Genomic DNA, 13,762 nt, shown 5'->3' with positions numbered 1-13,762 from the left:
CTCACTAGATGCCAACTGGCAGTTTTTTAACCAGAATTTTAACCGGATATGGATAAGTTTTATTTAACTCAATTATTATACATTCATATGTATCAAGTGCAAGTTACTGTGTAATCCAGGTGTCAGACAGAGCAATTTAAACATCAGCAGTGAAGCTCTGATAGAACATTATTCACTGGGATTATACTCCACAGGTATTTTTCAACAAAAGAAGTGGCAACAAGAGATACTCACGTCCAACTTCATCCCAGGACAAAATGTTCTCTCCCATTCCCTGATGGCCCTTCCTCCTCCAGCTGAAGGCAGGAACTCCCACTACATTTATTTCTGCATACTGCAGGTTCTCCTCTTGCACCACTCTACGTATATTAGGCCACATGTCTCCCTCACTACATCTTCCCCCTCTGCATACAGCTCAGTTTTGCCACATGATGATAAAAGCTGCAGTTAAAGTCTCCTGCTAAGTTTTAATATACAAACTTTAAGGAGACATTGACTAGCCAGTTTGCAAGAGCACTGGGTTTTTTAGCCATAAAGTTACCTGCTCAACAATAGATGCCAACCGCCCAAGAGCCAATCCACACTCATCTCCTCGAGTCACAACAGCACTACCCAGCTTCACCACAATCCTTTTAGCATGTTTCAGCTCACTGCGATGTGCGAATGACTTGCCATGTGTACGACTGAGGGGAATGGTGATAAATGGGATGTTGCTCCAGCAACGGATAGATTCGTTCCTTAACACCAGGTTATGGACAGGCAAATCTGTGGTTAAAAAAACAAACAACCACCACATGAAAGACAGGGAGAGATCCCACACTCCTAAATGTTGAGCCCACAACTTTGAACACTTAGTTCAGACCTCCCCCAACCCCTTATCTGTCAAGATTACCCCATCTTGAACCTAAAATCCCACAATGTGCACTCAATATTCTGACTTCCGAGCCCCTGGAACGTATCCAGTTTCCAAGTGACTGAGAAAGAAGGAATGCAAGCCATTGCTGGGGCAGTGTATAAGACCCATACTGGGTCAGACCAATGGTCCATTTAGCCCAGTATCCTGTCTTCCAACAGTGGCCAACGCCAGGTGCTTCAGAGGGAATGAAAAGAACAGGGGCAATCGTCCAGTCCCAACATCTGGAAGTGAGAGGCTTAGGGACACCCAGAGCATTGGGATTGCATTTCTGACCATCTTGTGTAATAGCCATTGATGGACTTATCCTCCATCACTTATCTAGTTCTTTTTTGAATCCAGTTATACTTTTCGCCTTCAGAACATCCCTTGGCAATGAGTTCCACAGGTTGACTGTGCACTGTGTGAAGTACTCTCTTTTGCTGTTTTAAACCTGCTGCTCATTAATTTTATTTAGTGACCCCCTAGTTCTTGTGCTGTGAAGGGGTAAATAAAACATTTCTTTATTCACTTTCTTCATACCATTCACAATTTTATAGACCTCTATCATGCACCCCCTAGCCATCTCTTTTCCAAGCTGAATAGGCCCAGTCTTTTTAATCTCTGCTCATATGAAAGCTGTTCTATACCCACAGTCATTTTTGTTGCCCTTCTCTGTACCTTTTCCATATCCAGTATATCTTTTTTTGAGATGGGGCAACCAGAACTGCACACCGTATTCAAGGTGTCAGCAAAACATGAATTTTATAGTGGCATTATGATATTTACTGTTTTATTATCAATCCCTTTCCTAATGTTCTATTAGTTTCTTTGACAGATGCTGCAAATTGAACATTGGCAACTGGTTGTCCCATATCCTATGTGGCAGGGTGGACTGATTTAATCAAAGCAATTAAAGTAATTAATTTTAATGTTTCATATTTGTCCTTTAAGAAACACTGATTCTCATTGGTTGATAATCATTAAAATACATTTATTTGCAACTAAATATAGCCTTTGCACTAAATTTGGTACTGTTTTTTGCTAACCAGGTGGATAAACTAGATTTATACGTATTTATTAAAGCAATTAAATAGCAAAACTTATCTTCTTAATTTTTATATTTATTACAGGGCTGTCGATTAATCGCAGTTAACTCAAAAATTAATAATTAAAAAAAATAATCACGATTAATCGCACTGTTAAACAATAGAATACCAACTGAAATTTATTAAATATTTTTGCATGTTTCTACATTTTCAAATATATCAATTTCTGTTGCAACACAGAATACGAAGTGTACAGTGCTCAATTTATATTTTTTATTGCAAAAATTTGCACAGTAAAAATTATAAACAAAAGAAATAGTATTTTTCAATTCACCTCATACAAGCACTGTAGTGCAATCTCTTTATCATGAAAGTGCAACTTACAAATGTAGCTTCTTTTGTTACATAACTTCACTCAAAAACAAAAATTTTAGAGCCTACAAGTCCACTCACTCCTACTTCTTGTTTAGAGAATTGCTTAGACAAACAAGTCTGTTTACATTTACCGGAGATAATGCTGCCCACTTCTTAATTACAAAAAGAAAAGGAGTACTTGTGGCACCTAAGAGACTAACCAATTTATTTGAGCATAAGCTTTCGTGAGCTACAGCTCACTTCATGAAGTAAGTTGTAGCTCACGAAAGCTTATGCTCAAATAAATTGGTTAGTCTCTAAGGTGCCACAAGTACTCCTTTTCTTTTTGCGAATACAGATTAACACGGCTGTTACTCTGAAACCTTCTTAATTACGTCAGCTGAAAGCGAGAACAGGCATTCGCATGGCACTGTTGTAGCCTGTGTCACAAGATATATATGTGCCAGATAAGCTAAAGATTCATATACCTCTTCATCAGGGCCGGCCCTAGGTTTTTTGCCGCCCCAAGCACCGGAATGCTGCCTGAGCAAGAAAAAGAAAAAAAAAGGTGGCCGGAATGCCACCCCTGGACATGTGCTGCCCCAAGCACGTGCCTGGTTTGCTGGTGCCCAGAGCTGGTCCAGTTCTCCATGCTTCAGCCATCGTTCCAGACGACACACTTCCATGCTGATGACGCTCATAAAAAAAAATGTGTTAATTAAATTTATGACTGAACTTCTTGGGGGACAATTGTATGTCTCCTGCTCTGTTTTACCCGCCTTCTGCCATATATTTTATGTTATAGCAGTCTCGGGTGATAACCCAGCACATATTGCTTGTTTTAAGAACACTTTCACTGCAAATTTGACAAAATGCAAAGAAGTTACCAACGTAAAATATCTGAAGATAGCTATAGCACTTGACCCAAGATTTAAGAATCCGAAGTGCCTTCCAAAATCTGAGAAGGATGAGGTGTGGAGCATGCTTTCAAAAGTCTTAAAAGAGCAACACTCCAATGTGGAAACTACAGAATCCGAACCACCAAAAAAGAAAATCAGTCTTCTGCTGATAGCATCGGACTCAGATAATAAAAATGAACATGCGTCGGTCCGCACTGCCTTGGATTGTTATCAAGCAGAACCTGTCATCAGCATGGAAGCATGTCCTCTGGAATGGTTGAAGCGTGAAGGGACATGTGAATCTTTAGCACATCTAGCACATACATATCTCGTGACACCGGCTACAGCAGTGCTATGCAAACGCCTGTTCTCACTTTCAGGTGACACTGTAAACTAGAAGCTGGAAATGTAAACAAACTTGTTTGTCTGAGCAATTGGCTGAACAAGAAGTAGGACTGATTGGACTTGTAGGCTCTAAAAACTTGTAGGCTCTTTTACATTGTTTTGTTTTTGAATGCAGGGTTTTTTGTACATATATCTACATTTGTAGGTTCAGCTTTCATGATAAAGAGATCGCACTACAGTACTTGTATTAGGTGAATTGAAAAATACTATTTCTTTTGTTTCTTACAGTGCAAACACTTGTAATACAAAATAAATATAAAGTAAACACTGTACACTTTGTATTCTGTGTTGTAACTGAAATCAATATATTTGAAAATGTAGAAAACATCCAAAAATGTTTAAATAAATGGTACTCTATTGTTTAACATCGCGATTAATTTTTTTAATCACGCGATTAATTGCAATTAATTTTTAATCACTTGACAGCCCTAATTTATTATGTTAGAAAATGGTGAATTATGCATTTCATATTTACTAGATGATTAATGTTTTACTTGTGATTTGTGTAAAGTTCTATTCAGAAGGAAATTTAAATCAACTAAAAATGCACAAAACCAGTATTTTATTTTTTTTTAATTAACTAAAACTACTTTATGGATATATAAGAAAAGTTCATCAAAATGTTTTGCATTTAAAACTAACTGATTTATGAAATAAAGGAAGTATTCATTGTAGTTAGTAAATTGAACTGATTGTTTCAGTTCGCCATGTCCTTCAAGATTTTAGAACTAACAAATCTCATCCTCACACCTTATTTTTATTCATAGATGGGAAGAGGAAAACAAGCTTTTCCAGCTACTAATTGGTTTCTTATTGAACTAATCATTGAGCTGAACTAGCTGAATAAAATGAAATTAAAAAAATATTCTCTCTGCACTTGCAGAAGAGGCTAGTGCTGTCAAAGGCTGGTTTAGCACTTCAACAAACTCTGGTTTCAGGTGTTTAGCCAGTGACCTCCTCCAGTTGAGCAGTTTGACTTTCTTTAACACTTGGCAGCAAACATGTACTGGTTAATATTATTGTTATATGCAATTTAAATTTTAATATAAATTATATATTATATAATATAATAATCCGTAACATAGGTTGTCAATTTCAAATAATTTTTTTTTAAAAACCCAACCCAGCACCCTGCCCGGAGCGGGGCTGAACCACGTGGTCCAGCTTGCAGACTGGCTTAAAACGGCTCACAGGCCAGATCCAGCCCGCAGGCCATAGTTTGCCCACCCCGTCCTAAACTGTAGTAACTGGAATCAAACTTTGGATAAGTCTAAGGAACAAACAAAGGCACTGCAGGAATGGTGAGCATTCTTCCCTCTAAGTTAGTAATGAACCTGATGCAATGCCTTCTAGCTTCGTGCTGAAAGTGCCATCATAAGGTTAAGTCAGGGGTTCTTAAACTGTGGATCGACACCCCAAGGTGGGTCAGAACCCCATTTTAATTGGGTCACCAGAGCTGGTGTTAGACTTGCTGGGGTCTGGAACCAAAGCCCAAGCCCTGCCACCCGGGGCTGAAGCCAAACCCCCTGGGCAGCAGGGCTCACATTACAGGCCCCATACCTGGGGCTGAATACTCCTTGGGCTTTGGCTTTGCACCCCCACCCCAAAGTGGTGGGGCTCAAACTTTGGCTATCGCCCCCCCCCCCTGGGGTGGCAGGGCTTGGGCGGGCCCAGGCTTCCGTCCCCGCTCCTGAGGACATGTATTAATTTTTGTTGTCAGAAGGGGACAGCAGTGCAATGAAGTTTGAAAACTGCTGGTTTAAGTGGTACAACAGTGATTATGGCAACTTGTCTAATCCTTAAAGATCCAGTAGCCCTTTTCCCAAGAGTCAGGAAATTGAGTGTGCTCTCCTGATCAAACTTGAAATGATTGCAAGAAAATCAAAGGGGCAAAATGTGGCAGTTTCAGTGTTTCACACAATAAGTCATCCAATTTCAAATTAAATGGATATTTTGGATTCACTTTCTCTCTGTCTGGAGGAGAGGATGGGTCAGAAAATCTTACTACAGTAGATAAGAGAAGCTTAGTTAATAATTTCTCTAGGCCATAGTTAAATGCATTTCTCCATCACCATAGACTCCCAGACCATCTTAGTGAGTTAATTATTCTAGAAGGCTGCACTGAAAAATGCTGCATGGTCCTCTACATATTCTGCTTCTTACTTGGGAAAGAAGAGAAAGAAAACGCAACTGTACCTGTATCTTGCTGGGGCTCTCGTTCAAAGGTTATTAGCCCTCTATACAAAAAGACAGATAAAGGATTGAGTGGGGTTCCACTCCCCTGCCCAATTTCGTTGATTTTCAGGGTAACAGAATGACACTGCATACCACACAACATAAGCCAGGAAGGGCTGAAGCAGGTAAAAGCTGACAGTGTTCTCAGCACTGTACAAGACAAATACAGACCTTTTTGGCTAACCCTCTAGGCCGGTCCTGAGAACATCAGGGAGCCCTTGTTGTTGTATCAGTTATGTCAATCAGTATCTAGTCTGAAGTATTCCCAAGCAGTTTCGCCCTCTGAGAAGGAAGCAGCATTTTTTGATTGCAGTAGAGAACTCTGAGGATTTCAGGCAAAGCGTGAACGGCTCACCTAGCTCCTCTATCCCTATGCAAACTTATCTATTCTGATTGTGTCCTGGCCAGCACAGGGAAGAAAGTTAGGTCAGAGGTTACACCACTGAAGCACATTTCTGATGATGTGGGGCTTTGAACCATCCACACATTCCTCCTGTAATTCCAATTAGTTTCAGGAATTCTCACTGCATACAGGGGGAAATTGGTATGGGCATCTAAGTAGCTCTTCCATCAAATTGTACCAGGTGAAAAACTCTCTCAGCATCTTCCTTGCCTTCCAAATATGCCCTGTTGAACAGGACCAGCAGCACTGCAGGAGAAGCACTCACTGCAGCTTTTATGTCCAGCCTGCTGCTAGAATATAAGAGACGTTTCTGATATTCAGTCAAACATTGAATACTGGCAGTTGGGCAATGTTAGCTCCTCTTTAGGTCAGTGCTGTTAAGGGATAATTCACAACATTTCTATGGGTAAAGTTGATGGGGTGTTCACCCCACATAAGGCAGAGCAGATTAAATTAGGTTAGTTTGCTGAAAAAGCTGCACCTGGGGGGGAGTCAACGATTGAAAGGCCAATTGAAGATGGACCCAGAAAAGAACACACAAGTGGGGCTGATATAAAGCCAGGAAGTTGGCAGCAGTCACACCCTAGGAGAAGAAAGGTATGTTTGGGGCTACAGAGTTAAAGTAGCCTGCAGCCACTCCCTGGCAGGAGAGAGTCTTGGCTGCTAAACCTAGCAAAGGGGGAAGCAGAAGATGCAGAAAGGAGTCCAGGGAAAGAGCAACAGGGTCTGAGAGGAAACAGACCACAGTTGCTAATCAGAGAGCGTCCCTGAACTGGAACCCAGAGTAGAGGGCCAGCCCAGGTTCCCCTACCAGTCACAGGGGGAAGCGGCATGGACTGGGATCACTGTCCAATGGGACTTTGATACCCTGGAAGGTGAAGACTATAGTAACCTGGCTGGAGGGCCAAGCCATGAAGAGAGAGCATTCTGAGCTGCAGAGAGAGATGGCAGGATGCACGAATGAGTAGCAGAAGGGGGCATCAGACTTGGAAGGCGCTAATTCCCAGAGCAGCCAGGAGGTGTTGCCCTGGCACAGTAACTATTAGAGAGTTTTAGCACTTTAAATATATGCACTACATTTAACGTTGCACTACTGGAGTCAGCGGAGCCGCAACAGACAAGAAGTGAGGGCAGTTGAGGATAAGCTACCATTTTAGATATTAATTGTTCATACCTGAAAGACTTGGGTGAGAGGGGGGAAGCACTACTCACACACAGACCAAGTATTCATCCCACCCCTGTTGACTCAGCAGGCTCTAGTTGGCAAGGCTACTGAGCACTGATGTCTCAAGTTTTCTTCAAAACCATCAGTATGCAGTCTCAAATGCCTCACAAACGCTCAAGTGACCTCAAGGAGTTGGAGTGTTGTGACTGGTCTGTGTTGGAGTAAGCAGTTAACCACAGCATGCATGCAGTGGTTAACAGTAGAGGGAGCCAGCACTCCATGCTTTCTCCCCTTTCTGAGGTTGGTGGATTCTGTGAAAATTGAAGGACTACATCTTGGAAGTATCAGTCAACTGATCTGGTCCACAATAGAACTGTGACCGATAGAGTAAATGGCTTAATATCTCTAGCCACTACCTCTGGACTTACTTCCAGGTGTCCAAGTTTCTAAGAAGAATTTTGATCTTCGCTCCAAGTAAATTTGGGCCTCACACCCTCCAATACCCATTTTTAGTTAGGGGTTCAAACTGCCTCACTGCAATCAATTCCCATCCCTCAAGTAGGACAGGTTATTTACCTTGTACAATAACTTGAGTTCCAGATCTGTGTGTGTCTATGGGTGCTCCACATCAGGATGTGTGCACCCCCCATGAACTCTTGATGAAAGATTTTAGTCAGCAATGTCTGCAGGTCCACGCCTGCACTTAGGCAGTCTCATGCTGTGGTACAAGGGTATACAAGGAGGGGTGGACCCTTCACAACTCAAGTTCCTTCTCAACCATGAAAGTCCAATACAACTCTGAGGCAGAGCATACTGGAGCATCTGTAGGGACATATCGTGAATAATTCAAGTTACTGTACAAGATAAATAACCTCTCCCTCTGCAAATACTATGGGTGCTCCACGTAACAAGACTCCCAAGCAGTACCTACATCATGGAGAGAATGCTGAGGAAGTGGATTCAGTATGGATCACAGGATGGCATCACCAAAAGTCATGTCAGCTCTGGAAGCAGGCATCAGAGCATAATGCTGGTAAAAAGTGTATGGCAAAAGACCAAGTGGCTGCCCTGAAAATGTCTGAAATAGGTAAATTTTTAAGGAGGGCTACAGAGATAGACTGAGTCCTAATGAAGTGAACAGTTACCCTCAGAGGGGATGAACCCATGAGGTTTCATAGGAGGACAAGATACATCCTGCAACCCTTCTGGACAGTCTTCGGGTGTAGATCGGATGCCCCCTCATTCATTCTACAATGGAGATGAAGAGTCTAGGGGAAGCCTGAAAGGGCCTAGTCCCATCAAGAAAGGCTAGCGCTCTTAACATACAGCGTATGGAGGCTTGCATCTTCTCTCAAAGCAAGACTTGTGGGTAAAACACCAGTATATGAACTTTCTGATTAATGTGGAACTCACGGTATGTCTACACTACCCGCCGCATTGGCAGGCAGCAATTGATCCAGCGGGGGTCGATTTATTGCATCTAGTTTAGATGCGATAAATTGACCCCCCAAGCGCTCTCTCGTCGACTCCTGTACTCCACCGCTGCGAGAGGCGCAGGCGGAGTCAATGGGGGAGTAGCAGCAGTTGACTCACTGCAGTGAAGACACCGCGGCGAGTAGGTCTAAGTACGTCGACTTCAGCTACGTTATTCACGTAGCTGAAGTTGCATAACTTAGATCGATCCCGTCCCCAGTGTAGACCAAGCCTCAGAAAAAAAACTTTAGAAAGGAAGCGAGGGTGTGTATTGCTTTAAGAATGTAGAACACCATGTACAATGGATCAGCCATCAAGACTCCAGGCTCTCGTACTCTTCTGGTTGAGGTACTGGCTATGAGGAATGAAGTCTTGAGGGACAAATGAAGAAAGGAACTCCCCCTTGGCTTAAATGAGGGTTTCCTTAGAGCACTGAGAACTAAGCTGAGGTCCCACTGTGGAGCTGGCTCTTTGACAGGACAGAAGTGGGGAGCAGACCTGCTCTATGACATAGACTCATCAAGTAGCTATGCCTTGGAGGTGAAGCGCCAAGAGACTGGGGTGGTGACTGATCCTGACTCCTGGGTAAGGAGAGCTGGCATCAGGGGAAGGCAGAGAGGAGAATGCAGAGACATGCAAACCAGCTCTGGGATCCACACATCTCAGCCAGGATGGCGCTACAAGGAGGAGTACTAGTTTCTCTTTTTTTCCTGTATGTTTTTGAACTCAAGCTGTAAAAGCATTGAGGGAAAAGCATATAGCAGGATGCGAGGCCAAGTCATTAGTAAGGTATTTCTCATTGAGTGGTAGCTGCACCCTCCCCTTGGGCAGAATCACCTGTGCTTCATATTGGATAGTGTCACAGAGATCCATCTCTGGATGATTCCTGGTAAGACATCTTCTGGGATACCTCATTGTTCAGCTCCCATTCATGGTCGATGCACAAATGTCTGCTAAGGGAATCTGTCACAGTGTTCTGTAGACTGGCAGACACATCGCTGAAGTGTGTATGTGACGTAATAAGCACCTGTTCCATAGTTTTATAGATTTTGTGCATAAGGACAGTGATCTTGCTCCTCTTCGTCAATTGGTATAATACATTGCTGCCTTGTTGTCCAGCATTATCTGATTGGGTAGCCATTTTTGAAGGGTAGGAAGTACTGGCAAGTGTAAAAGTGCTCTGAGCGCCAGTATGTTGATATGGAGAATCACCTCCTGAGAAGTCAATTTGCCCTGAGCTGTGAGGCTCTGGGAATGTGCACTCCAACCTATCAGGGAGGTGTCTGTGGTGATAATTCTTGTAGGAGGCTACAGGAGTGGAACTTCCACATGCACATTTTGTGGGTTCTGCCACCAGTTTAGAAAATCAAGGACTTTCCAAGGTACGGACACCAGCTTGGATAGATTGTGTTTGTTTGGGATGTAGACAGCTCTCAACCAAGCCTGAAGACACCCAGAATCTAGTCTTGCTAATCTAGCATGGGCCATATGGCCCAGAAGTTGTAGGCAAGCCCTTGCTATGGTTTGTGGGCTCTGCTGAATTGTCAAAACAAGGTTGGATATTGTGGTGAATCTCTCTTGGGTAAGTATGCAGAAGAAGAGTCCAGGGCAGTGGAATGGGCAAAGTGCAAAATGTGATACTGGTAGTGGTTCCTGCATGCCACAAAATGTATGAATTATTTGTGCGAGGGATGAATGGCAATGTGAAAAAAAGCATCCTGAAAGTTGGGGGGGGGGAGAATCATGAATCTCCTAGATCCAGGCACGGAACTGTCATTGTTAGGGTCACCATTCTGAACGGTTGGGGACAGACAAATGTGTTTAAATTCTTGAGGTCCAAATTGTTCCCCACGCCCTATTTTTCTTTGGAATGAGGAAGAGGGACAGGAAGGGCAAGGAGCTGAACTGGATGGAACAGCCTACAGAAATCACCTTTAAGATCCATCTGTCTGAGGTGATGAACTTCCAGGAAGATTGGGGATTACCTCTCCCATTTCCTTAGAGGTGAGCGTGGAGGGTGAGGGAGAAGATAGGCATAATGTGGGATCTGGGGTAGGTAGCTCATGACCCTTTACCAATGGGTCAAAACAGACATTTTGAAGGTGTCTCCAACTCAGAGGTTATTGTAGAAGAGGGTCCTTTCTTAGTAAATCTGAGCTTTATTCTGGAGGTGCGGGGGAGGGATGTCAACCTGTCTGGTGGGCTGACAGTAGACACGGCAAGACTGTTGAGTCATCTGGGAGTTACCGTATTTTCTTTTTGTCACAGGTGTATAGATGCCCAAAGATCATATCGTGTCACCCAGAAATCTTTGAGAAACTGATGAGACCCATCTGTGGCATCACAAACTTCGGCCCCTAAAAGGGAAGGTTCTTGACAGTATTTTGTACTTCTCAGGGAAGGCCAGGAGACTGCAGCCAGGAAGCTCAGTACATGACTACAGCAGTAGCCATGGAATGTGCAGCTGTGTTACTGGCATCAAGTGAGGCCTGGAGAGATGCCTTGGCAACTGTCTGGCCTTCTGTAGTGAGGGCCTAAAATTGTGTTACCACTCAAGAAAGAGATCTTGGAGTCATTATGGATAGTTCTCTGAAAACATCCAGTCAATGTGCAGCGGCAGTCAAAAAAGCAAACAGAATGTTGGGAATCATTAAAAAAGGGATAGATAATAAGACAGAAAATATCATATTGCTTCTATATAAATCCATGGTATGCCCACATCTTGAATACTGCGTGAAGATGTGGTCACCCCATCTCAAAAGAGATGCACTGGAATTGGAAAAGGTTCAGAAAAGGGCAACAAAAATGATTACGGGTGGTAAATGGCTGGCGTATGATAAGAGATTAATAAGACTGGGACTTTTCATCTTGGAAAAAGAGATGACTGGGAGGGAATATGATAGGGGTTTATAAAGTCATGACTGGTGTGGAGAAAGTAAATAAGGAAGTGTTGGATATTAACCAGGATGGGCAGTGATGGTGTCCCTAGCCTCTGTTTGCCAGAAGCTGGGAATAGGTGACAGGGGATGGATCACTTGATGGATTACCTGTTCTGTTCATTCCCTCTGGGGCACTTGGCACTAGCCACTGTTGGAAGATAGGATACTGGCCTAGATGGACCTTTGGTCTGACCCAGTATGGCTGTTCTTACGTTCTCTCTGATTCTGAGGCTTTCAACAGAAGATGAGAATTTTGAATCAACTTAAATCATTTTGCCATCAAGACTTGATAATTGACTACTCTGAACTGAAAGGAGGCCAAGAAATAGCTCTTATGCCCCAGAATGTCCACTCATTTTAGCTCCTTGTCAGTGATGTTGCCTGTTTTTTTCATTAACTGCCCTGAGTGAACGAGACCCCAGTGTAAATGTTTATTGGGTCTTTCCACCAATCCAAGGAGTGTTTGACTTAGACAAACTTCTCTTGATGTCTGCCAAACATGTCTGTTTGGTCTGTAAGCCATGCTGAAGTACGTCTGCAGACACCTTATGTGGAGTCTGGCATGAGGTACTACAAATAAACCAACCACCATGTGCCCCAGAAGTTGGAGGCAATGTCTGGCTGATGTTCAAGGGATGGCTTGAACTATCTCCCTACGTGTGCACAGGTTGTAAAATCTGTGCTGCGGAAGGAGTGCCCTTGCTTGCCGTGAGTGGACGTCAGCCCTTATAAATTCCAAAATGTTGTACTGAGTTAAGGTCAATTTTTGTACACTGATTTGCAGCCTCAGGTTCGTGCATATGTCTGGCCTGTAGGACTTCTTCGAATGAGAGGGACTCGAGGAGACAGTCATCCAGGTATGGGTATCCATTGTAGGGAGAGTGGTCACTTTGGATGAGCTATTACCAGCAGGAGAGTGAGTTTGTGTGTGTATGGGAGTGGGGGGGTGAGAAAACCTGGATTTGTGCTGGAAATGGCCCACCTTGATTATCATGCACATTGTGAGGAGAGTGGTCACTTTGGATAAGCTATTACCAGCAGGAGAGTGAGTTTGTGCGGGGGGGGGGGGGCGGAGGGTGAGAAAACCTGGATTTGTGCTGGAAATAGCCCAACTTGATGATCACTTTAGATAAGCTATTACCAGCAGGAGAGTGGGGTGGGAGGAGGTATTGTTTCATGGTCTCTGTGTATATAATGTCTTCTGCAGTTTCCACAGTATGCATCCGATGAAGTGAGCTGTAGCTCACGAAAGCTCATGCTCAAATAAATTGGTTAGTCTCTAAGGTGCCACAAGTACTCCTTTTCTTTTTGCGAATACAGACTATCACGGCTGTTACTCTGAATCCAGGTATGGGTAGATCATGATATCCCCCAGCATGTAAATGAGCTCCCACTACAGACTGGACCTGGGAGAATACCCTGAGAGCTGACAAAAGGCAGTACTCTGTACTGGTAATGGTCTTGACTCAGAGTAAACCTAAAGAATAGTCTGTGGGATGGTAGGATCGATACATGGAAATACGTGTCTTGGAGATTGGTTCTCGGCCCTCAATCTCTCTGTTCCAGAGATGGAATAATCATTGCTAATATGACCATCTTGAATTTTTGGGCCTTCACATATTTGTTCAGAGTCTTGAGGCTGAGTATGGGTCTCCAACCTTCCTTTTTCTTGGGGGATTAGGAAATATCAAGAGTAAAAACCTTTGCCACAGAGATGTAGAGGAATGAGTTCTATGGCTCCTAAGCAGAGAAGGTGATCTATCTCCTGTCACAACAGATTCTCATGAGAAGGGTCCCTGAAGAGGACAGGGGTGAAGTGGATCGAATACCCATTGGAGACAATTTCCAAGCCCCATCTGTTTGATGTTATATATTCACAGTTGTGGTGGAACAGGGCAAGGTGGCATCCAAAAGTATGCAAATGGTTGGGAAGTAGTAGCTGATATCG

At 43.3% G+C, this 13,762-nt stretch overlaps 1 protein-coding gene across 13 annotated transcripts in view; it reads right to left on the bottom strand.

Annotated features, from left to right (window-relative positions):
- The window catches only part of ALDH18A1 (aldehyde dehydrogenase 18 family member A1), a 79,330-nt gene that overhangs the window by 28,137 nt on the left and 37,431 nt on the right, over positions 1-13,762 (bottom strand). For all 13 annotated transcript variants that reach the window (XR_012160103.1, XM_073354712.1, XM_073354717.1 and 10 more), the window contains one exon: positions 542-765. Coding sequence is in view for 12 of the 13 variants with exons in the window: in XM_073354712.1 (XP_073210813.1) it covers positions 542-765 (224 nt within the window). In the remaining variant the exon portion in view is untranslated. The remainder of the gene's footprint in view (positions 1-541; positions 766-13,762) is intronic.

This window comes from Lepidochelys kempii, chromosome 7, assembly GCF_965140265.1.
Source record: "Lepidochelys kempii isolate rLepKem1 chromosome 7, rLepKem1.hap2, whole genome shotgun sequence".
Taxonomy (NCBI): domain Eukaryota; kingdom Metazoa; phylum Chordata; order Testudines; family Cheloniidae; genus Lepidochelys; species Lepidochelys kempii.
The sequence above is the reverse complement of the archived record's forward strand: the minus strand, read 5'-3'. Positions and strand labels throughout refer to the sequence as shown.